The sequence below is a fragment of the Tupaia chinensis genome, unplaced genomic scaffold (genome assembly GCF_000334495.1).
Source record: "Tupaia chinensis unplaced genomic scaffold, TupChi_1.0 Scaffold000415_1, whole genome shotgun sequence".
Taxonomy (NCBI): domain Eukaryota; kingdom Metazoa; phylum Chordata; class Mammalia; order Scandentia; family Tupaiidae; genus Tupaia; species Tupaia belangeri.
Genome location: NW_006159920.1, coordinates 3658557 through 3683579, shown reverse-complemented (window position 1 = coordinate 3683579; position 25023 = coordinate 3658557). Strand labels below are relative to the sequence as shown.

General features: G+C 42.3%; 1 protein-coding gene across 3 annotated transcripts in view; it reads right to left on the bottom strand.

Annotated features, from left to right (window-relative positions):
* HSPBAP1 (HSPB1 associated protein 1) overlaps nucleotides 1-23784 on the bottom strand; it is a 55191-nt gene extending 31407 nt beyond the window's left edge. The window contains exons 1-3 of one of the 3 annotated variants that reach the window (XM_014590181.2): nucleotides 23568-23638; nucleotides 10997-11090; nucleotides 7782-7967 (exon numbers count right to left, since the gene is read on the bottom strand). In XM_014590181.2, the coding sequence (XP_014445667.1) occupies nucleotides 7782-7967; nucleotides 10997-11009 (199 nt within the window). In that variant the 5' untranslated portion in view covers nucleotides 11010-11090; nucleotides 23568-23638. Of the gene's footprint in view, nucleotides 1-7781; nucleotides 7968-10996; nucleotides 11091-23567 lie in introns of those variants that run through there. The other 2 variants (XM_006154584.3, XM_014590182.2) reach the window with 2 other exon arrangements.
* Nucleotides 23785-25023: the final 1239 nt, after the last annotated feature.

Sequence of the window (25023 nt, the reverse complement as noted above, 5' to 3'; positions counted from 1 at the left end):
CAGAATTTCACTAGGGCACATTCATCTAGGAGGTGAAAATCTACGTATTTGATAACTATTTACACTTTGATACATTTTGTGAAACAGAGCAGTGCTTGGCATACAATAAACCATCAATCTATACATTAAGTTCATTTTTTTTTTTTTAGAGATATTTTTGCTATACAGCTGTCTCCTGGGGAGACAGACAGAAAGTAAGAAATCACCTCCCAGGAGGGATGGCCACTCCACAATCCCTTCTCCTTTCCTCTCTGGACCCTGAGTATGTGTGCACATGAGCCCAGCGTGAGTTCCAAGCCACCAGGTCCAGGATTCAAACCACAGACAGCCACATGGAAGTCTAGTGCCTTAACCACTACACCACCTGCTGGTCCCCTCATAAAGTCTTAATACTATCAACACCATCAAGAATGTTCCATAACGGCACAGAAGTACATAAAGTTTGTTTGTTAAGACAGGCTCCTGCTACATCATGATCCTCCTGCCTCAGTCTCCCTAGTAGCTGGGACCTCAGACGTGTACCCCACCTGGCTGTTAGGGTGGACAGGAAGAGGATGGACCATGGGCCCCCAGGTGGCCTCAGTCTGCTAAGTATCAGCACCTCCCAGCATGCTACTACAGTTGGGCTAGCAGCTGAATTTTGACAAACACAAATGCATGTGGCAAGAAGGCTGCATAAAACTGGGAAACAGGAGTCCTTTCTAAATCATTTCACTAAAATGCACTGTAAATCGAAACACAGGATCCTATAAATTTTCACTTCATAGAATTTAACCCACTGACCCAACGGAGTTATTAAGCCATTCAATGAGCCGCCTGGCCCTGGCTGGACTAAGCAGGACTTTTCAGTGAAGGCCATTAGCTGTCACAGGCAGGTCTGTCTGCATTGCAGTCCCAAGAACCTGGCCTCATTAGAAGCCTTCATTTTCTGTCACAGCAAGCTCTGCATGTTAAAAAATAAAAACCTAACAATGTAAAAATTACATGTGAGAAGTGTTCCTGTCAGGAGACAATTACAACAAGTGGAATGGATGGAAATGACAGACTTTTCATTTACATAATGACTTCAAAACAGCATCTTTGTGCTCTTCTCTGGTAGTAGCAGCACCAAAGGTACTATTCCGATTTTGTTATGATGGCATTATTTTTCTGGGCAGTAGAGTTGCTTTTCATGATAGACTTTACGCGATGGAATTGTTCCTTTCTAATTTTGTCACTATTGTTCTTTCATGTAATGCCAAAGTAGCGGAGGCAGCAGCCATTTTGTAAAGTGTTGGTAAGAAGAGGTTTAACCAAGTTCAGGATTCGGCAGGGGTGTAAAAATTGAGTTTGTTTTTAACTCTCATGAAAGGGAGTCAACATATTTTTTGAACAGCAGGGAAACAAATATTTCTGCAATTTGTTAGGCTTCCATGGTTTTGTAAAGAAACAGCATATGGGGTATGTGCTCTGAACAGGATTTGTGATCACCATTTTACAGATGTTCAGAGTTATTTCTCTTTTTTAAAAAATTACTCATTTTATTTTATTATTATTCATCAATTTGACCAGAGAGAGACAGAAAAAGAGAGCGAGGCACAGTGAGAAAGCAAGCTGCCAGGTCCAGGACTTGAACTGCAGTCAGCCATGTGGGAATCTAACACCTTTAACTACCATATAGTAATATAATAAAGGTGGTTCCCAAAGCCAGTAGGATAAAAAAGGATTATTCAGGGACCAGCAGTTAGCATAATGGCTATGTCGCTGGACTCCCACGTAGTCGACCGCAGTTCGAGTCCTGGACCCGGTGGCTGAAAACTCACGCCGGGCACGTGTGTGTGCGTGCGTGCCCAAAATCACGAGAGAAGAATGGAGGAGAAGGGATTGCGGCGTAGCCATTTCCCCCTGGGGGGTGATTTCTCGCTTTCTGTCTCTCTGTCTGTCTGGTGGAGAACCTAAAAAAAAAACCACCTAAAAAAAAAAAAAAAAAAAAAAAAAAAAAAAAGGATTATTCAGTAAATGGTGCTAAAAGAAGTTCCCATCTTAACTACTCATAAAAAGAATTCAGTAAACATTATATCCCAAAACATATGAAATGAATAAAGAGTAAAATATAAAAAAAGAAATCATTAAATAATTAGAAGGAAATGTTAGATTATTAGCTACTTGGGCCAGCAGATGGCATAATGGTTACATTGCTGGACTCCTATATGGCCACCACAGTTTGAGTCCCAGACCCAGCGGAGAGACAGAGACAGTCCCCCACCCCAACAGGGTCTTTACATTGTAGTCTCCCTGCAGTTTCCTCCCACATCATAGGTACGCACACGTTGCTGGCATACTCAGTGGGGTCCTGGGATGCAAACCTAGGACCTTCCCTTGTGGCTCCAGTTGTGTGACCACAGTGCCACTGCCTGGACCCGCCAAATTTTATTATAAGCGGAACTGAAACTCAACCAGGCGTGTGTGCACATGTGCCCAAAATCCTGAGAGGAGAATGGAGGAGAAGGGATTGTAATGTGGCTATCCTCCCAGGGGATGACTTCTTGCTTTCTCTCTCTCTCTCTCTCCAGTGAGTGTATGCACTCTATAACAAAATCTTTCTTAAAAAAAAAAAAAAAGTAATACCTACTTTCAGGACAGAGAAGGAATTTCTAAAAATAAATAAATAAATAAATGCATTATTTGATTTGACTTAATTTAACTATAGAAAAATGTGAAGCAAAATCAAATGGCAAAGAATAAACTAAATTAAAAAATAATAAACTGGGAAACAATATTAGTAATAAGACAATTTTCTTAATATATAAAGAATTTATTTAGGCCAAACCCATAGCACAGTGCTTAGGCAAGGTGCACTGAGAGCCCGATCTCACGTGGTTTGAATCCTGACCCAAGTGGCTTGAAAAACACAGCAATAACATGTGCATGTGTGTCTAAAATTCTGACAAGGAGGAGGAATAGAGGATAAAGGATTGTGGCGTGACCACACCCCACTGAGGTGTGCTTTCTCTCTCTTTTTCTTTTTCTCACAAATGCATGTGCCTTTAAGAATTAAAAAAAATATTTTTAAGAATTTTTATAAAACCAGGACCAGCAGATGGCATAATGGTTACATTGCTGGTCTCATACACAGTCAACTGCAGTTTGAGTCCTGGACCTGGTGGCTTAAAACTCATGCTGGGTGTGTGGGCATGCATGCTCAAGGTCCCAAGAGGAGAATGGAGGAGAAGAGAGTTGGGCATGGTCATCCCCCCCGAGGGGGCGATTTTTCACTTTCTGTCTCTCCCTATAGCAAAAACCTCTCTTAAAAAAAAAAAAAAATCCTAAAACTCTGGGTCCAACAGGTGGTATGGTGGTTTAGGCACTGGATTTCCACACAGGCTACTACAGTCCAAGTCCTGGACCCAGTGGCTTGAAAAATCATGCCAGGCATGTGTGCATATGCATGCTCATAATACGGAAAGGAGAATGGAGAAGGGACTATGGCATGGCCATCCTCCCAGGGGGTGGGGGGATTTCTCACTTTCCCTCTCTCTGTCTCTCTCTGGCGAGTGTAAGCACCTTATGGCAAAGACTTAAAAAAAAAAAAAAGAAAAAAGAAAAACAAAGAAAACCCCAAAAAACTAAACCCTAAAACTTCAATAAGAAAATACACAAAGGACAATTATTAAAAAAAAATACATGAAGAACAATTATTTTAAAAAAAGAATTACTAGTAAACATGAACATATATAATATATATTCAACATCACTAGCAAGCAAAGAAATGTTAACTAAAATAATGAGATACTAGTTTTCATCCATTGGCAAGATTTTTTTTTTTAATTTGCTAGAGGGCACATGTGCTTGCCAGAGAGAAAGGAAAGGTAAGAAAGAACCCCCATTGGATGGTAATGTCACAATCCTTTCACTTCCATTTCTCCTTTCAGGATTTTGGACACAGCCTGCTTTTCCAGCTGCCAAATCTGGAACGCACACCAAATCCAGGACTTGAACCATGTAGTCAGCCATGTGGGATCCAGCTGCCATAACCACCACACTTATCAGCTGGCCCGAGATTGTTGTTATTGTTGTTTTGTTTGTTTTTGTTTTGTTTTGTTTTTAAGATAATTCTCATTTTTGGCAAAGGAGTAGCAAAATAGGCACCCTCTTATGTTCTCAAAAAATGTAAATGGAAACTACCTTTCTGCCAGCATTTGGCCTGGATCTACCTGCTCAGTCCATGATGAGACATGGTGCTCATGCTCATGAAAGTGACCTTCTGGAGGGAAAGACACTTTAAACAGGTGATTACTTCCACAACTATGACTGACTGTAACTGCTAAACGTCACTAAGAAACACAGGTATTGTGAGGTAGTTTAATAGTGACGCCTGATTTGACGGGCAGGGGGACAGGAGGACACGTGTGTTCAGGAAAAAACTAAGAGCTGAAAGAAGAGAGGAATTAACTAGGTAAAGGGGGGAATGGCGAAATGGGAAGAGAGTGAGTGGCTAGACACAGAGAACTGTATAGGTGAAGACCCTGAAGTAGGAAGAAGCAAAGCTCTGGAAATACCGGAATGGAAAAGAATGCTTTTTGGGTCTGAGCTCATGAGAAGAGGTTGAGCTGGGCGTCCCAAACCAGGACAAAATCTTGGTCCTTAGCCTAAGGGTAGTGGGAAGCTACTTAAGTGTTTTGAGCAGAAAAACAACATTATATACATATATATATATATATATATATATATATATATATGTATATTTATTTATTTTAAAGAAACAATGTCTAGTTTCAGGATGAGCGATGGTCTGGGAAGGGAGAGCAGGGGGTGCAGAGAGACTAGGGACAAGGCTGCTGCAACTACAGAGGTGAGAAACAGCAGGGCAGCGTCCGCCAGGAGATGGCTGTGGAGAGAGAGAGATGAAGATGAAGATGAGGTCTCTAGGAGTCAAGTCACTGCGCCACAAGACAGCACTAGAGAGGCAATCAGTGTGACTCGGGTTCTGGGGTTAGGAGCTTCAGGGACTGCGGCCTGATGGAAACATGCATATCCTTTGACCCAGTAATTCCTCTGCAAGTCTGTTCCAGGGAAATGATCAGAAATCAGGACAAGATTTGTTTTATAAATTAAAAAACTATCAGCAATCTAAATAATAAAAATAGAATTTAAAAATAAATTGGTATTACTATAGAGTGGAGTATTAGGTAACCCTTTAAAAGTCACAGTAATGTGGGAACCAGCAGTTAGCATAATGGCTATGTCGCTGGACTCCCACGTAGTCGACCGTGGTTCGCGTCCAGGACCCAGTGGCTTAAAACTCACGCTGGGCGCGTGTGTATGCGTGCCCAAGATCCCGAGAGGAGAATGGAGGAAAAGGGACTGTGGCGTGACCATCCCCCTGGGGGGTGATTTCTCGCTTTCTGTCTCTATGTCTCTGTCTGGTGAGCGCATGCGCCCTATAGCGAAAACCTCTCCCCAAAAAATAAATAAATAAATAAAAAGTCACAGTAATGTCATAGAGTGGAGTATTAGGTAGCCCTTTAAAAGTCACAGTAATGTCAAGAGGAGTTGCTCAAAATATGTTAAGTTTTGAAAAAAAAAGGCAGGCTATGAAAATTAATACAAGTGTATTTTAAGAAAATAGCAAATGGCAGGCCAGCAGGTGATGTGGAGGTTAGGGGAGCTGGATTTCCACATGGCCGACCACAGTTCCAGTCCTGGACCTGGCGGCTTGCTTTCTCAGTTTCACTTTCTTTCTTTCTGTCTCTCTCTGGTCAAACTGAAAAATAATAACAACACTGAATGGAATTAATTAAATAAATGATTTTAAAAAACATATCAAAAGACCTAAATAGATACACATTAAAGTATGACTAGTAACTATCACTGAGGAGTAAAACAGGTGCTCTCATATTTGTCTGTGCCTTTCCAGCTGTTCAGTTTTCTTTACACTGAAGAAGTTGTACTGTTTTTTATGCCAGAAGACATGTGCACACATAGGAGTTGGGGGAGGGTGGGAGAGAAAGAAAGCACGCCATAACAGGGCCCAGGCACTGTGCAATCCTTTTTCCAGCCTGTCCAGATCCTGAGCACATGCTCACACACCAGTGTGTTTTTCAAGCCCCTAAGGCAAGACTCAAACCTCAGTTGGCCATGTGGGATCTGACTTCCTCCTTGCAGCACTTAACCACTATGCTGTTAGGCTGGCTGCATAGCTTTACTTTAAAATTATTTCTACTTTTAAATATTTGTTGAGGGACCAGCAGGTGGTGTGGTGGTTAAGATGCTGGACACTCCCACATGGCCGACCAATGGTTTAAGTCTCAGACCTGGTGGCTTGCTTTCTCACTTTCCCTCTTTCTCTCTCTGTGTCTCTCTGGTCAAACTAAAAATAAGTGAATGAAAAATAAAATGAAATAAATAATTAAAAAAAGAATACAGTTACTAAATATTAAAAATAATAATAATATTTGTTGAACACTTACTAAGTGTTAGGTACCATCTAAATGCTTTACACATATGAAATCAACTAATCCTGAAAATATTTCTAACATACAGAAAAGTTATTTTGCCCAAAGTCACCCAGTAAGCCAAAATCTGAATCTTGCAACCCAACTCACGTCAGGTCTCTTAAACCATTACCTTATACTACCTAGGGAAGTACCGTAGTCACATTCAGAGAAATAGCTTTTTTCCTAATTATGTTTATATGACTGAGTGATTGCCAGAGGGTATGTTCACTCGCCGGAGAGAGAAAGCACCCTCAATGATACATGGTCATGCCAACATCTTTTTTCCTACATTTCTCCATCCTATCAGGCTTTTGGGTGTGCATGCACATGTGCCTGGTCGATTTATTTGATCTTATTTTTATGTTAATACTGCTGGCCTAGCATTTAATTTTAAAATGCAATAAACAGTTCAGTCTATGATGAAAAGGAGATACCAAAGAGTTCCAGAGTTCCAAGTATTAATCCTGCTATATCTGACTCAGGAGTACAAGGGGTTTTAGGCACCAAAAACCGAGTAATTCCACGGGGTGTACTCCAAGGTCAGCATGAGAGAAAGAAGGCTGGGGCAGCCGGAGGGGAGGTGGGGAACTTCTTAGTTCCCCTTGAGCTATTAATAGATATTCATAAGCCACTTCACCACAAAGCTGAAAGCACTGTGAATTTCTATATTATGAAATTTACTCATATTAAAGCACAAGTTAAATACCAAGCAATAGTTATGAACTCCTTTAGACTAGAAATGGCACTGTTTCTTCCATCTATAACAACTAATGGTAATCACAATACCTGACAATTGGGGAAAAAAATAGAAATATTAGAAGTCTTCAGGAAAAAAAGAGGGAACAGGTGAAATCTTTTTGCTTAAGAGAATGAAAACACCAGGTTTACAAATGTTTGTGCAGTGCAATTCAGGTCAGAAGACTGGTAAAGCAAGGAGATGAAAATACGACTGAGACCGAGTACTATAAATAGTGTCTGAAGTCACAAATGAAAGGACACATTCCACATAAGTCAAAAGTGGAAGGGACGATTAGATTAGTATTGGTCTTTGCAGTCAATACGTCTTTTACAATACGTGAAAACTACATTTTGTATGGGCTTATAAACTGTTTAGTCTAGAAACAAACAAACAAACAAAAACCTAAGGGCAAATTCCTCTTCCAAACTTTCCAAGAAAACATCCCTAGCTTTACAGTAATCTTCAAAAAGAAGATTAAAATAAGGGGTACTCTAGAGACAAGGAAACCGCTGCTGAGAACGTGATCATGTTGAAGAGACATTACTGTGTGATTCTGACAGTCTTACCTGTGTCTGTGTTTCTCATCCCCATTCTGAATTGTATCTGCTTGCCATGAAGGACCTTAGAAAGGTGTTGAGCGTTCCAGTGTCGCGCTGGCCAATCAGAAACCATGTTACAGAATACTGCAGGTTGTTGTAAAGCCATTATAATTTCTTTTGCTTTTTCTGGAGTAAAAGGTTTGACATGTACACCTAGAAAAGAGAAATAAATGAAGCAATAGGTAGAGAACTATATAAAGTTATTTCATATAATACAAAGAAAAATATTATTTCTATAATGGCAAGTCTTCCTATGCAATTACAATGTACTTATACTTCATTTATTAAGTTTGTATAAATATTTGGCCTTAGAGGACCATAACTTTTAGAAGAATTTGTCTCAAGTTAAATTTAAATGTTGGGGGCTGGCCCTATGGTCTAGTAGTTAAGGAAGTCAGAAACCACATGACCAACTGCATGGTGTGAATCCTGGTCCTCGCAGCTTGAAAACACACCAGGCACATGTATGTCCATGTCCCAAATCTCAACAGAATGGAAAAATGGAGAAGGGACTGCAACGTGACCATACCCCATTTGGGGTGCTCTGTCTCTCTCTCTCTCTTACTTTCTCTCTCTGCCTCTCCCTGGAGACAGCCTGTGCCTTCTGACAAAATTTTTAAAACATTTTTAAATGTAGGAGCCAGCAAGTGGCATGGTGATTACCGCATTGGACTCCCACATGACTGACCACTGTTCAAGTCCCAGACCTGGCATCTTAAAATCATGCCGTGTGTGTGTGTGTGGTCAAAATCCCAAGAGAAGAACAGAGGAGAAGGGACTGCCATGTACTCATCCCCCCCCGGGGGGGGGTGATTTCTCACTTTCCCTCTTCCTCTCTCTGGCAGCACACTGCCCTATGGCAAAAACTTAAAAAAAAAAAAAAAAGTAAATGTTGGTAAATATTTACAATTTTCAGTGTCAAAATTAAGATTAAATGTTAAAAAAGGCTTTCTAATTACTTTAAATCTAAAAAGGTGCAATTTTTGAAAATATTAATTCCTAAATAGAGAGTTATAAATAAACGCTGATGGGAACTGCTTCAGAACAACTAGAGTTGCTGGAGTCAGCAACAATTCAACTTGCTTTATTACATGCTTACGCCGAAAAGACTACTGAATTAATATAGCAGTGAATCTGACAGGGAAAGATTACTTTTACCATCATCTTCATGATAAAAGATGTGTTAATCGGCGCCAACAGATGGCACAGCAGTTACGTCGTTGTACTCTCACATGGCCAACGATTTGAATCCTGGACCTGGTGACTTGAAAATCACGCCAGGCGTGTGGTATGTGCGTGCCCAGGATCCTCAGAGGAGAATGGAGAAGGGATTGCAATGTGGCCATCTTCCCTGGGGGGTGACTTCTCACTTTCGCTCTCACCGTCTCTGACTCTCTCCCTCTCTTGGAGAGCACATGCACTATAAGGCAAAAATCTCTTTAAAAAAAAAAAAAAAAAGGACTAGCACATGGCCTAATGGCTACATCGCTGAACTGCAGTTCAAGTCCTGGATCCGTAGGCTTAAACTCAAGGTGAATGCATGTGCATGCATGCCCAAAATCCCAGGTTAACAGGAGGAAAACAAGCAAATTTTATATGTATGTGGGAGCCCTCAAAAGCAAGATGAAGAACTACAGAAGCAGTTAATAGTCCAAAGCTCACATACAGGTAGGGCTAACAGTAGAAGATTGTGAAAACATGACAAAATGAAGGGGTTTGGCCCAGGGACATTCATTATGGAAAATGACTAAGAAGATAAGAGTTGAGGCCAGCCAGTGATGCGGTGGTTGAGGCACTGGACTCCCACATGGCCATCCATGGTTTGAGTCCTGGACCTGGCAGCTTGCTTTCTCACTTTCCCCTCTCTCTTTCTCTCTGGTCAAATTAAAAATAATAATAAATTAAATAAAATAAATTAAAATAAAATAAGTAGTTCTTAAAAATAAAGATAAGGGTTAGTGGAACAAGGTTTTTTGTACATATTTCTCTCAGCCCTGACTCCTGGTTCCCGGTGGTAAGACAGTCTTCCATTCTCATGGTACTGGGAGGATAGCTCTCACATGGGAGTTTTATCTCCTACTTTGGGGAAGAAAGATCAGAATACCCTTCTGCATCACTGGTTCTCAAGTGTCTTTAAGCCAAACTGATCATCAATATGCCAAGGCAGCATACGTGGGGTGGCACATTTTGATCCACTTGACACCGTGAAAAGATGCAGTACACTCACAATACATTCTGTTGTTCATGAAGTCTGAGTTGGAGCCATCCTTTGGGAAACAACTGGGGAAATGAAGAAGTCTCCAAGGGACCAGCAGTTAGCATAATGGCTATGTCACTGGACTCCCATGTAGTCAACCGCAGTTCAAGTCCTGGCCCGGTGGCTTAAAACTTATGCTGGGCACATGTGTGTGTGTGTGCCCAAGATCCCAAGAGGAGAATGGAGAAGAAAGGACTGCGGCGTGGCCATCCCCTGGGGCGTGACTTCTCGCTTTCTGTCTCTCTGTCACGCACGCTCTAGGGCACGCTAGAGCGCGTGTGACCTATAACAAAAATATAACAACAACAACAAAAAAACTCTCCAAAGAAGTCTTCAAGAAACATCCATTATCCAGTAACTCGTGTTATAGGAATTTATTCTAACAATTCCCATTATAAGCTATATGCATACCCATATATATTATATATAATGTACACACACACACACACACACACACACGTGTGCACAGTGCCTACTGCCACATTGTAACAGTTAAGAATATACACAACCTAATATTAGCCCAAAGAAGAAAAATATTTACTGAATTAGGACATCACAATCGTATGGTACATTATACAGCATATATACAAAATATATATAAAAATAAAAGTGAGAGCTGTGTGGAAATGGCAAATGGGAAGGGAGAGGAGGACTGAGAACTATTGCAACAGTCAAGTGAGAAGTACGACATTACGGCCTTGAATAATAAGGGGTGGCAGTAAGGAGGGCAGGGATGGGAGAAAAGGAGAAATACTAACAGAACAATATCAAGGTGGGCTACAACCACAAACATGAGGTGGGAGGCAGGTGTGGCCTAAAGACAGAAGTTTCCAAACTTGGTGACTTGCCACAAGAGGAACATCAAGAGCTACAGCTTGTTCTGTTGGGAAGGCACAGAATTTGATTTTGAACATGATCACCTTACCCGTCTTGTACATTTATTTGTATAACACATCACTGTTTACTATGCGTTTTCACACGTGTCTAATAAAATGCACTTGTCCGATCCTACAAGAAGTCTGTAAAACACAGGCAAAGATGGTATTTTATTTACATTGTCCAAAGAATGAAATAAAAGCTTGGATGTCAAAGGAATTGGAACTAGACATCAGTCTCTTGATTCCAAGTCTAGTGTTCTTTCTACTGCACAATCCCACTTTCAGAGAATTAAAACTGTGAGACATGGGGTCAGATGTGCACAAATGTACCCACATAGGAAGGTTCAGGTTTGCTTCAGGAGCCCCCCCTCCCCCTGTGCACACCAGAAACATATGTTGGGCCTACGACCCAGGCTGGTTGAGACGGCTGTGGCATGGGGACCCTGTTGGAGGTGTCTCTGTCTCTCCCTCTCATGAAATAAACTTTTTATTCTTTATGCTTACAGAGTGTGTCCACATGCACATGAGGGAGGAGGGGAGCACCTTCCACAAGAGCTGGTTATGTTGTGGACCCCACTGGAGCTTGGGCATGTGTCTGTGTGCCCAGGGGTTTCAGGCTGACCAGGCCAGGGATTCGAACTGCAGTCACCGTGCGGGATCTGGCTTCTCTTGAACAGCATATTATTGCTGCACCATGATGCTGGTTCAACTTTTTAGAACAAATAAATTCAACTGTGAAACTTAAACTAGGGCTGAAATTTCAGTAGAAAAAGTACAATCGGAAAATATAAATATGTTGAGAAAAGTTTAAGAACAATTTATAGGTAGTAATCCATATGCGCTCTGGGGAGAAATGGATACTTTAGAGAATGTGTATGTGTGCATGTTTAGGTGGGTGGCTATACTCTGCAATGGAGACTACTAGTTGCCTACCTACCCAATACTCATTCTCTTCTCCTTTACTAATTGAACTTTTGGCAAGGAGAATGGTTGAAAAATTATATTCCCAGACTCCTTCACAGACAGAAGTGCCCAAAGATATATCTGGAAGTTGCTGAGTCAGCCTTCTGACCCTGATCCTCCTAAGTACAGCCTGGAAAGCAGATAAAATGGTTTAGTCACCTTGGGAAACCAAAGAAAAGCCCAGAAAATTTCAAACCTGTCCAGAAGAAAATAAAGATGTCTATCTTTGTGTCACTGAGCCAACATGGCAAACTTCTACCTCCCGAATCCTTTTATATAAAACAAAACAACAACAACAAAACAACCCTTATAGTCAAGATGCTGTTTTTGCTTCGTAACTGATATATCACGTTGCCTCAGAGCCTTGTCATTTTCAAGGACAACCACATTCTCCATGTAAGTGCCCTTTGGCCTAGACCAGGTAACTATACACGGCTAACCTGACCTACTGTAGCATTCCTTCAGTTCAAGGTTGTAAAATAGTCAAACTTTGAACATTTTGCTTCTAAACTAAGGATCAGAGGAAAACAGAAGCACTGGTCTTTGTGGAATAGGGATATATCTATTATACTCATCTTAAATCAGAGCTAATAGATTATACGGCTTTAAATATTCCCGAAATGGCCCTCGTGTTCAGGTAGACATATCTGGCTGCCCTTCTGCAAACAGGTACGTAGGCATTAGCGACAGCAGCGCACGGGAATCATTTTGACAAACTAGCTTCAAAGAAGTCATATCTTTTCTCCTAGCTAACTAAAAACCTGATAGCCCATTGATTATTTGGTAGGAGGTCTCCAAAACTAAAATGTATCAAGAAAGCTCCTGGTTTATTGTCTGGTGAATATTAAATGCTAAATGAGTGAGAAGTGCTAAAAAGTGTGTGCAAAACAGAGCAGTAGGATGTTCACCATAACAGGAAATTAGCAAATTTACAGAATTTCAGGCCCATCAGTGAAATAAAACAATCAGCTGGTTGTAAGATGAAGCTAATTTGGTTTCTGATAGTTTAATCAACAATGAACTGGGCCATTAAATTAACAAATTTAAGTGTTACAATTTTCTTTAAAGAAGAACGCAATACTATATCACATTAATTAAATAGCCTAGGGAAGCACCCAGTCATTCCATGCAAGGAATATTTGCAAAAAGCTATACAAATTCGGAAGTAACCTCAACAGCCTTTAAAGGATAAGGGTATTTATGTCTAGACTTGCAGCAAGCAGTGATTTCTAACTAGATGATTCAGAAACTGCTGAGAAAACAAATTAGTGATCTAGGTGTTACATAATGGCCTTTCCTCCTCTAAACACAGCATGTTACTCAGTCAATTCATTATAGCCTTGGTTACAACTACTTCTTTGGAGATAGTGAAACACTATCACAAAGCAAATTGCCTTTTTCTCAGTAACTTCTTTTAATTAATACAATGTACGAGATAATTTGAAAACTAATTTCTCTGAATTTGCCAGCATTCTGGTTTTAATCAATTAATACCTGGCCTGGTCATGTATCTGATTTAGAATTTAAGACAAACATAAGGACCGTTTACCAAGTTTCTAGAATACTCTGCAAACATTGATAGACTATAACAAAGACAAAGATGCTGAAATTGAAAGTAACTTGTATTGGGGCCAGCAGGTGGCATGGTGGTTAAGGGAACTGGACTCCAACATGGCTGACCACAGTTTAAGTCCCGGACCAGGAGGCTTGCTTTCTCACTGTTCTGCTCTCTCTCTCTCTCTCACACTCTGTCCTTCTCTGGTCAAATAAATAAATAAATCAGGACCAGCAGCTGGCTATGTCACTGGACTACCATGTAGTCGACCGCAGTTCAAGTCCCGGACCCGATGGCTTAAACTCACACCAGGTGCGTGTGCATGCATGCCCAGGGATCCTGAGAGGAGAATGGAGGAGAAGGGATTGCGGCATGGCCATCCTCCCTGGGGGGTGATTTCTCACTTTCTGTCTCTCTGTCTCTCCCTGTCTTTTTGGCGAGCACATGCGCCATATAGCAAAACCTCTCAAAAATGAATAAATAAATAAAATAAATATGAAAGCAACTAGTCTCCCATGTCAGATACAATTTTAATGGAAAAACCATAGATATTAACACACTTTCTGAAGGTGACATCTGAGTAAATGACATATCATAATACAGAGAACACAGTGATGCAGTAGGAATAAAACACTGGGTCCAGGCACAGTGAATTCGTTTATTTCTGAATTTATACATGCAAGTGTATGTTTCATCAGTCTGACAAGTACTGTACATACATACAAGAAATGTCAAAACCTCTGGAATGGTAGATATTAGGATAACAAAAAATGATCATTTGGGGCATGACAGGAAAACCCTGATGGATTCATGCAGGAACTGAATATGACTAGACTAGTACTAAAGGCTGAACGGTAAACCTTAACCAAAGAGAAGTTTCTACTTTGTAGCCACTATTTCAAAATGTCAGTACAAAGTAATAAAATTCTCTTGAAATGTAACATAATGCTTCAGTAATGATGAATGGTTATAAATCTTTTTCATTTCAAGAGCTAGAAGGTGGTCCTCTGAACTGAAAAAGCCACAGACATTAGTGACCTGACCTTGTCCATACCAATGCTCGGCGTGGTAGTTAGAACCCAGCCAGGTTTAGGTTCCACATGTTGAACGGCCACCGAGTAGCCGTTTAGCATCTTCCCATCCTCTTACACTTTTCACTCTTGACCAGTTGGCCCAGAAAATGTGTCTTCTCCTCAAAAAAAGAAAAGGCTCACAGCCAGGTATTGCTGTGTACACCTGCAATCCCCGCTACTCGGGAGGCTGAAGCAGGAGGATCATGTGAGACCCTGTCTAAATATGGCGGAGGGAGATAATAAATAATGCTTATAAATTCAAAAGCAATACTGGTTTTAAACCTAATACAAGGAGAAGTAAATCTACATTTTAAGTGAAGTTAACACTTGAAAGAATGATGTCTCAAATACTAAAGTTCTTCACAATGTTCTAAAATATCTTCTAGGTCCATTTTTCATAATTCCAAAGACACTGTTTTTAAAAATCTTGCTTTTCACTAAAAATGTTTAACTGTAGGGTCTCAGAGAGCTATCTCACAGCATGCTCACAGCAGCACTATCACAACAGCCAGGTGGTGGAAGCAGCCCCAATGTCCACTAATGGGTGTTTACACATACAATGGAATAATATTCCACCTCTAGAAAGCAGGGTGTACTAGTCCGATGCCATGTGGATGAACCTTGAACAGGGTGCTAAGTGAAATAAGCTAGTCACAAAAATACAAAGACAGTACGATTCCACTTACATGAAGTATCTATAAAGTGTTCAAATTTATAGAAACTGAAAACAGAATGGCAGTTGCCAGAGGCTGGAGGAAAGCAGGAAAGGGACGCTACTGCTGAGTGAGAATAGAGTCTCAGACATACAAGATAAAATTAGTTCTAGAGTAGCTGGATCCATGTTGCCGTGGTTTCGAGAGAAGCTGGATCCCACATGGTGACCACAGTTCAAATCCCCAGACTGGATGAGCCTGAAACACATTGGGCACACATGCAAATAAATACCCACAATCTGATGGGCTGGAGGACTGGAAAGAAGAGGATCACGGTGTGACCAGACCTTGTGGAGGGTACTTTTCTCTCCCGGGCACATGCAGGCTCTATCCTGAATATAGGAAAAAGGAATTTTTTAAGTCCTGAAAATCTCCTTCACTATAATGTGAATCTACTTAACACTGCTGAGCAGTTCACTAAGCATGGTTAAAATGATAGCCCGGTCTGGTGGGCATTCATAGCGGATGAAACTGCAGTGTTGAAAGCTGCATGGCTAACTGAGGGTTCAGATCTCTGGGTCATCTCAAAAATATGTCAGGCACATGCATGTGTGCCCAAGATTCTAATGAGTTGCAAGGTCTGCAAAAGAGGATGGAGGTTTGAAGAGATCCAGTGGAGGGTCTCTCTCTCTCTCTCTCTCTCTCTCGTGCATGATTGTGCTAACATGAATAAAATAAACTTTAAAGAAAACAATTAATATGGGTTGCTATTGTTTTGATGTGTCCCCTCCAAAGTTCAGGTGTTGAGACTTAACGGCCAATGTGATGGTGTTAAGAGGTGGAAGTTTTAAGTCGTAGGTAGTTAGAACAGGGGACCCCTATCAGAATGAGATTAAGGCCTTTATAAAAGAGGCAATCAATAAATAGATAGACAGACAGACAGACAGACAGATAGATGGATAGGTAAGGCTTCATGCAGCGTTAGGCTAGCCTGCTTTTCCGCCTTTTACCATGTGAGAACACAGTGTCTCTCCCCTTCTAAGGAGGTAGCAACAAGACATGATATTGGAAGTTCAGGGCAGCCCACAACAGACAACAGAATCTACTGGCTCCTGGTCTTAGACTTCTCAGCCTGAGAGAATAAATTCCTGTTTTTTATAAATTACCCATTCTACCATATTTTGTTATAGCAACACAAATGGATTAAATTTACTACTAGTGAATTTTGCCATAACATTTAAAAAAAAAAAAAACAACAGTATTATTTTTCTGATCATCATTATCAAATATAAAGTATTTTAATTACATTATAAATAGCACATATGCTGTAGCACACGAATTTTTTACTTTTTGAGATTACTCAGGTTTTTGCTTTTAAACTCTTCTGCCTCCCTCCAACCTTTTGAATGAAAGCAAAAACATGGAGAGTATGGCGTTTCCAACTGAAGAGAACTATACCCAGTTATACAGGAGTGTCAGCTCCATATGAAACACAAGTCTGCACAACTCTGGAATGAGATATTTCTTTGGGAAGATCTGCAAGAAGAGTATTAAAAACACATATATTGGGGGACCAGCAGTTAGCGTAATGGCTATGTCATTGGACTCCCACATAGTCAACCGTGGTTTGCGTCCTGGACCCAGTGGCTTAAAACTCACGCTGGGCGCGTGTGCGTGCGTGCCCAAGATCCCGAGAGGAGAATGGAGGAGAAGGGATTGCAGCATGGCCATCCCTCCTGGGGGGTGATTTCTCGCTTTCTATCTCTCTGTCTCTCTCTGTCTGGCGAGCACATGCACCCTATAGCAAAAACCTCTTAAAAAAAAAAACAAAAAAAAACACATATATTCAGGGCCAGCAAGTGGTGTGGTGGGTAAGGTGCTGGATTCCCACATGGCTGACCATGGTTCGTGTCCTAGACCCAGTAGCTTGAAACTCATAAGAGATGCATTTGTGTGTCATTTGTGTGTGTGCCCAAAATCCCAGGCAGAAAATGGAGAAGAAGGGATTGCAGCGTGGCCATCCCCCTACAGGGTGATTTCTCACTTTCCCTCTGTCTCTCTGGTGAGTGTACACACCCTGTGGCAAAAACCTTAATACATGTATGTATCTAACACACATACACATAGTCTCTCTTTATCAAGGCATAACCCTGGCTGTAACTAAAAATATGAGTCTAGCAGGAAGGAACATCAGTCTGAAAGCCAGAATAAGACCAAAAGAATCATAATGTTCAATTTCACTCAAACGTGTGATCCTGGAAGTAATATCTCATACTCAGAATTTAAGTTGATTCTTGACAATAAATGATTTCATGTCTGTTTTAAATGATTTCCAAACGGTTCATAAAAAAACAAACAAAAAAACACATCCTTGAAGATGAACTTGTTACTTTTATATCCCTTGCATAAACTGATGCAAAATAAAATTTCTAGGTTTATTTATTCTATAAGAGATTAAGACACAGAGACAGAGAGAGCATGAACAAGAGCACTCCCAGCAGGGCCCCGACACCATGTTCTACCCCAAGCCATCAGCCAGCCCCAGAGCAGAGGCGAGCACATGTCCACTATATTCAGGGCGGTCTCTGGCCTTGGCCTGGGAACCTTCCCATGTAGGACTGCCTCACAGAGCACCATGTTTTTTCACTGTGCCATCACCCGGCCTGCAATGAATGTTTTCGGAATGACTAAGAATTCACACCTCATTTTTAGCAATGTATAACACTTCATTGAAACTACTTGTTTTCTCCACTTTTGCACAATAAGCTATTAGGTTAACCAGAAACAGTCTCAAAACAAGGGGATCGTTTGCACAATTGCATGCTTACCTTCACAGATTTTTGTCCTGCTCCTATCATTTATCACTAACCATCTCCTCTGAATCACCCTCCACCCTAGAGTAACCATTCAAAGCTAAAGAAGCTTAAATTCCCAATGCCACTTCCACTTCCCCACTTTTTTGATTCCTTATTCTATTTTCCTGAGAAGACTAAACCCATAATTTTGCTCTTCTTCATTTCAATAGACTTGTACAATGTGTTTGTGTTTTAAACTTAGTGTTATTTATTGTTAGAAGAGTCAAAAGGTTAAAAAAAAACTTAGAAGTTATAAAGTAAAAAAGTGTTAGTTTATTATTGAAGAATCTTAATAAATGTAGTGTAGCCCACGTATACCATGTTTATGGAGTCTGCAGTGATATGCAATAATGCCCTGGTCCTTCACATTCACTCACCTCTAACTCACCCAGAGCAACTTCTGGGCCTGCAAGTTCCATTCATAGTAAATATCCTATATAGGGATACCATTTTTTATGTTTGATACTATTTTTTTTGTTGTTATTGTTTCTGCTATAGAGTGCCTGTGCTCACTAAAGAGAGTGGGAGAGAGAGAGAGGGAGAGAGAGAGAGAGAAAGAGAGAGAGAGAGAGAGAGAGAGAATACACTCCCCAGAGAGGGAGGGTACATTATTATCACTTCTCCTCCACGCTCCTCTAGGGACTTTAAGGCACCCATGAACACATGTCTGGCGTGCTCAAGTTGTCAGGTCCAGGACTCAAACTGCAGTCAGTTATATGGGATCTGGCAGCCTTAACCACCATGCCACTGGCAGGTCTGTATACGCCTATTTTTTTCTGTTGCTTTTCTGTAGATACACAAATGCTTTCCATTTTGTTACAATTGCCTGCAGTATTCAGTATAGTAACATGTGTGCAGGTTTGTATCCTAGGAGCAGTAGGCTGTGCCACAAGGCCTAGGTATGTAGTAGGCTACCCTGTTTAGGTGTGTGTGAAGTACACCCTATGATGTTTGAACAATGACAAAATCGCCTAACAGCACATTTCTCCTAATTTATTCCTGTCATTAAATGATGAGTAAGTGTACCAACACATGCTATGGCATGAATGAACCATGAGGAATGTTACGTCGTGTAAAAAAAAGTCACAGGCCAGCAATTGGCATAGAGGTTACGGCAACTGAATCCCACATAGTTGATTGAGCAGTTCGAGTCCCAGTCCCGGAGGCTTGAAAATCACACTGGGCACATGGCATGCTTGCCCAAAACACCAAGAGGAGACTTGAGAAGAGATTGCGGCCTTGCCATCTCCTCTGGGAGATGATTTCTCACTTTCCTGTTCTCTCACTCTCTTTTTCTCTCCCTGTCAAAAGCATGTGCCGGATAGCAACAACAACGAAAAAGCCACATACAAAAGGCCACATATGTAGATTCTATTTATATGAAATGCCCAGGATAGACAAATCTACAGAGACAGAGTAGATGGGTGGTTGCCAGGGGCTGGGGCTGGGCTTTTAAAAAGAAGCAATGGGGAGTGGCTGCTACTGGGTACCAGGTTTCTTTGGGGAGAGAGGTTAGTGTTCTGGAATTATAGTAGTGGCAGCTGTACAACTTGTGAACATACTGAAAACCACTGGACGGCACCCTGTCTTTCAGTGTTTCTTCCGCCAACCAATCCTCTACCCTGCAGCCAGTATGACCATCCTAAAAGAAAATCTGATTACGTTACTCCTCTATCTACAGCTCTTCAAAGGCTTCTGGCTGTCTTACAGTCCAGACTCCTGATCTTAGCATAACGTGTTCTTCAGGGTCCCTCTTTTCTCATTATTCCTCACACCACCTTCTTTCAATTCCTGAACCTTGCCACACTCTTTGTCCTTTCTCCTAGAGCCTTATAAAATGGTTCCCCTATTAATTCACTAACAAATATGTATTAAATACCCACTATTTGCCTGGCACTGTACTTATTACTAGGTGCATGGTGGTGAATGAAACAGATGCAGGTCTTGCTCTCAAGGTCCTTAAGGTCTAATGTAAAAATCAGGTAATAGGGCCCAGTAGGTGGTATGGTGGTGATTTTCTGTAGATACACAAATGCTTTCCATTTTGTTACAATTGCCTGCAGTATTCAGTATAGTAACATGTGTGCAGGTTTGTATCCTAGGAGCAGTAGGCTGTGCCACAAGGCCTAGGTATGTAGTAGGCTACCCTGTTTAGGTGTGTGTGAAGTACACCCTATGATGTTTGAACAATGACAAAATCGCCTAACAGCACATTTCTCCTAATTTATTCCTGTCATTAAATGATGAGTAAGTGTACCAACACATGCTATGGCATGAATGAACCATGAGGAATGTTACGTCGTGTAAAAAAAAGTCACAGGCCAGCAATTGGCATAGAGGTTACGGCAACTGAATCCCACATAGTTGATTGAGCAGTTCGAGTCCCAGTCCCGGAGGCTTGAAAATCACACTGGGCACATGGCATGCTTGCCCAAAACACCAAGAGGAGACTTGAGAAGAGATTGCGGCCTTGCCATCTCCTCTGGGAGATGATTTCTCACTTTCCTGTTCTCTCACTCTCTTTTTCTCTCCCTGTCAAAAGCATGTGCCGGATAGCAACAACAACGAAAAAGCCACATACAAAAGGCCACATATGTAGATTCTATTTATATGAAATGCCCAGGATAGACAAATCTACAGAGACAGAGTAGATGGGTGGTTGCCAGGGGCTGGGGCTGGGCTTTTAAAAAGAAGCAATGGGGAGTGGCTGCTACTGGGTACCAGGTTTCTTTGGGGAGAGAGGTTAGTGTTCTGGAATTATAGTAGTGGCAGCTGTACAACTTGTGAACATACTGAAAACCACTGGACGGCACCCTGTCTTTCAGTGTTTCTTCCGCCAACCAATCCTCTACCCTGCAGCCAGTATGACCATCCTAAAAGAAAATCTGATTACGTTACTCCTCTATCTACAGCTCTTCAAAGGCTTCTGGCTGTCTTACAGTCCAGACTCCTGATCTTAGCATAACGTGTTCTTCAGGGTCCCTCTTTTCTCATTATTCCTCACACCACCTTCTTTCAATTCCTGAACCTTGCCACACTCTTTGTCCTTTCTCCTAGAGCCTTATAAAATGGTTCCCCTATTAATTCACTAACAAATATGTATTAAATACCCACTATTTGCCTGGCACTGTACTTATTACTAGGTGCATGGTGGTGAATGAAACAGATGCAGGTCTTGCTCTCAAGGTCCTTAAGGTCTAATGTAAAAATCAGGTAATAGGGCCCAGTAGGTGGTATGGTGGTGAAGGCACTAGATTCCCACATGGCTGACTGCAGTTCAAGTTCCAGACCTGACAGTTTGCTTCCTACAAAAAATAATAATACAATGATATAAATAATTCTTATTGAAAAATCAGATAATACGCAAGTAATTACAGATTGTGATACATAAAGTAACGGAAGCAGGATGCTGTATTACAGAACATCTAACATTGAGCGGTGAAGGGGAACCATAGTGACTATTTTAGATAGGTTGATCTGTTAGAATCCCAGGTGTCGACATAATCCCAGGTTTGGGGCTGGCAGGTGGTATGGTGGGTAAGGTGCTGGACTCCCACAAGGCTGACCATGGTTTAAGTCTCGGACCTGGTGGCTTGCTTTCTCACATTCCCTTTTTTCTTCTCTAAATTTAAAAAAAATCATAATAATAAATAAAGATAATTTTTTTTTAAAAAAAGCCAGCTTTGAGAAAAGCAGGAGAGCACTGAATGACCAATAATACCTTTAGAGGCATCTGCAGAGCCCAGACAAAGGACTTTTGTTAGCCATGGTTAGGAACCTGGATTTCATTTTAAGTTCTAAGTGCAATGAAATTCACTGACGATTTTTTAAGTAGGTAAATGTCACTTTTTTGCTGCTGAATGGAGAAGGGATTAAATGGGCACAGGAATGGAATTAAGGACACAAGACAGGAAGATATACTAATGGCTTAGGTGAAAAGGGTGGATGACCTAGACTGGGATCTGACAGTCCAGGAGGTAAAAAGTACAAATAGATATTGCCTTGACGTATAAAGTCATCAGTTGAAAGTAAGAAAGACGCAAAAAGGATAGAGTTTGAGGAATTGTTGCTGGAGAGAGTTAGAAAGTAGGATTACGATAAAACAGAGGATCAGGGGGCCAGCAGGTGGCTTAGGAGGTAAGGCGCTGGACTCCCTCATGGCTGACTGCACTGGCGTGTGTGCATGCCCAAGATCCTGAGAGGAGAATGAAGAAGGGATTGTGGTGTGGCTGAGGAGTAATTGCTTGCCTTCTGTCTCTCTGGCATTCACTTATGTCCTATCTATAGCAAAAATCTCTCTAAAAACAGCAGCAATGACACTGAATCAGAAGGCTCTCAGGTCCACACTGAGTGACTATTTAAGAGGTTAGCCATTTCCATTTTATATTGTCATCAATGTGTGAATGACTTTTCCCAGAAAGCACAGCCATACAGGTGTAGAGGAGGGAGGACAAAGGTTGGGTTCATCCAAAGTTAGGATTCTGGCACAATAAAATGCAGGGAAGGATAAGAGAACAGTGTATTTCAAGGGAGGGCTTGCAATAATAAATATGACATGCACTCCAAAACTAGGTAAGGGGATGCAGCAGACAGGTAAGGAAGGATCAATGGCTTGAAGGTATAAATGAAGTTCAAGAATTGTCTCCTTGGGGCATATGAGTAATTGAAAGTATAAAAGCAGGAAAAATGATCAGATAGGAAGTTATCATTTGCTTTATCTGCTGGGAATGGGCATCTCCCATTCTAGGCAAACTATGTGTTCTCCAAACACCTCCATCCTGCAATTTTCTGTCCCGCCCTCCTGGACTCCAGGCACCATCTGAGTTCGTCACTCTCATCCAATCATAAAGGTCCATCTCAAACTATTCCCTCCTTGAAGCATTTATGTTTTTCCCACTCAGCTCCCATCTCCTGGTGAGAGCCCTCACTGAGTGTGTATTAGTTACTCACAGTATTCACATGACCAAATAGTAGCCAATTTATTTTCCACTTTATATTCCTTTTCTCAAGGAGAATTCCCTGGGAAGAGGCAGTCACAAGCCATTGGATCCAGTGACAGTACCCAAAACAGTGCTATACAGGGAGCGATCATTCACTAAATGTTAACTCAGGCTTATGGACTCCAAAAATCTCCCATTCGCCAACCCAGGTTCCACCAATACCGAAGTTAGCCAAAATCCCTGTGCGCAAGAGTCCCACATTGTTTCTACTTATTCACGAGCGGACTGCAATTTCACACATTTTATGTTAACCCACTTTAACATTCAAAACAACTTTACGCCTCGAGCAGCACTGACAGGATGAGAGAATGCGGGGAGATGGGGACTGTGCCACAATCAAAACCCAGGACGCCACAAGTCAAGAAACACCACATTCACTAGAGAGCAAATCATTTGCTTGGCAGCCCACCGCCAGCCCGGCGAGATCTAGGATGGAGATGATCCCAGGCCACATGCCAGGGGCCACCAGGCAGCCGGCAGCGGGCTGGCATCACGGTCTGGCCTCCACCTGGCACCTACCTTCCTCCCCTCCAGCTCCGGCCGCAAGGTTCCCGCGAGCGCTGGGCTCGGCGCCTGCTGCCATGGACACCCCGAGGCAGGCTCCACCGAACCCACGGTGGAGTGGAGCTGGAGAGGGGTCCGAGCCGGGCCAAAAGCAGAGATCCGACGCTGCAGCTCAGGAAGGAGCCCCGACGTTCCCTGCAGGCTCCCCCGGAAGTGCCCGCCCCCGTGGACGCACGTGACCCGCGCTGGGCGGGGCCACGCGGTTTGTTTTGATTCCTCGGAGGCTGGAAGGCTTGACACGTGGTCTGGCTTGTGGCGCCTTGCCTGTCCCCGGACCTGACCCTCCATTCACGTGTCTTCCCTCGGCTTCGCTTCTGCTTCTTCACGTTTTCCTAGACAGGTCCTTTCCGCCTCGGCTTTCTGCCCCTCAGGCCGGCGTTCGGGGACGGCGTGCTGTGCGGTGGCGCTCAGGCAGAGGGTGGGTCGCTTACGGGGACAGCGCCCACTCCCCTCCGCCGCCCCTGCCCTTCTGGCAGCAAGGGGACTCCACCTGGATTGCGTGGCTGTCCCGAATACGAACCTCAAGCAAAGTGTCCTTTAATTGCATTCCTCGTGACTCACTGCCTGACCTAGGCAAGCCAAGTATCCGACAGCTGACGGGCTTCTGGATTTGTTTAGGAAAACAAGCAAGTGGCTGCCTGATCGGGACATCAGCAGCCCCAACCTTCTCCTTGTTTACTCGAGTCAAAATCAGACTGAAGAGGAGTCTAGGTCTGTTTGCAGCAGAAACCTTCCAGCCTTAGTCAATACCCGTATTGCTCGCCTAAGCGACGGGCAAAATGGGCAGAAAGGTTTTATGTATTATGAGTATATACGTGTGTAAGGTTGACGGGTTTACAATCTCATTTGAAAAGATGCAGGGCCGGCTGGTGGTGTGGTGGTTAAGGGCGCTGGACTCCCACATGGCTGACCATGGTTCGAGTCCCGGCCCTGGTTGGCTCTCTTTCTTACTTTCCTTCTCTCTCTCTCTCTCTTTCTCGCTCTCTCTCTCTCTCTCTGTACCTCTCTGGTCAAACTAAAATAAATAAGTAAATAAAGTTAAATAAAATCATTTGAAACATTTATTTAAACAAATAACTGCTATAACTAAAACAAAATTATTTTCATGAGACAGCCCCCTAGGGCCTCACACTACAACTCAAGTCTTACCCTATCTCCCTCTATAATCTCTGAAGGTATGCCCCAATAAAAATAATCTAATGTAGAAGCAAACATGACGTTAAGTGGCCAAAGGTCACCGAGTTATTTATTAGGCACGTGATGTACACTGGGGCATTTCCTCTGGCAGCCTCACCCCGGCTCAGCCGCATTCCCCCTGGCTCGCTGTAGGACCCCCTGCTCCTCTCTGGCAGGTTTCCGCCCGGAGCCTCCTCCCCGGCCTGCCTCGCCTCGCCTCGCCTCGCCTCGCCTC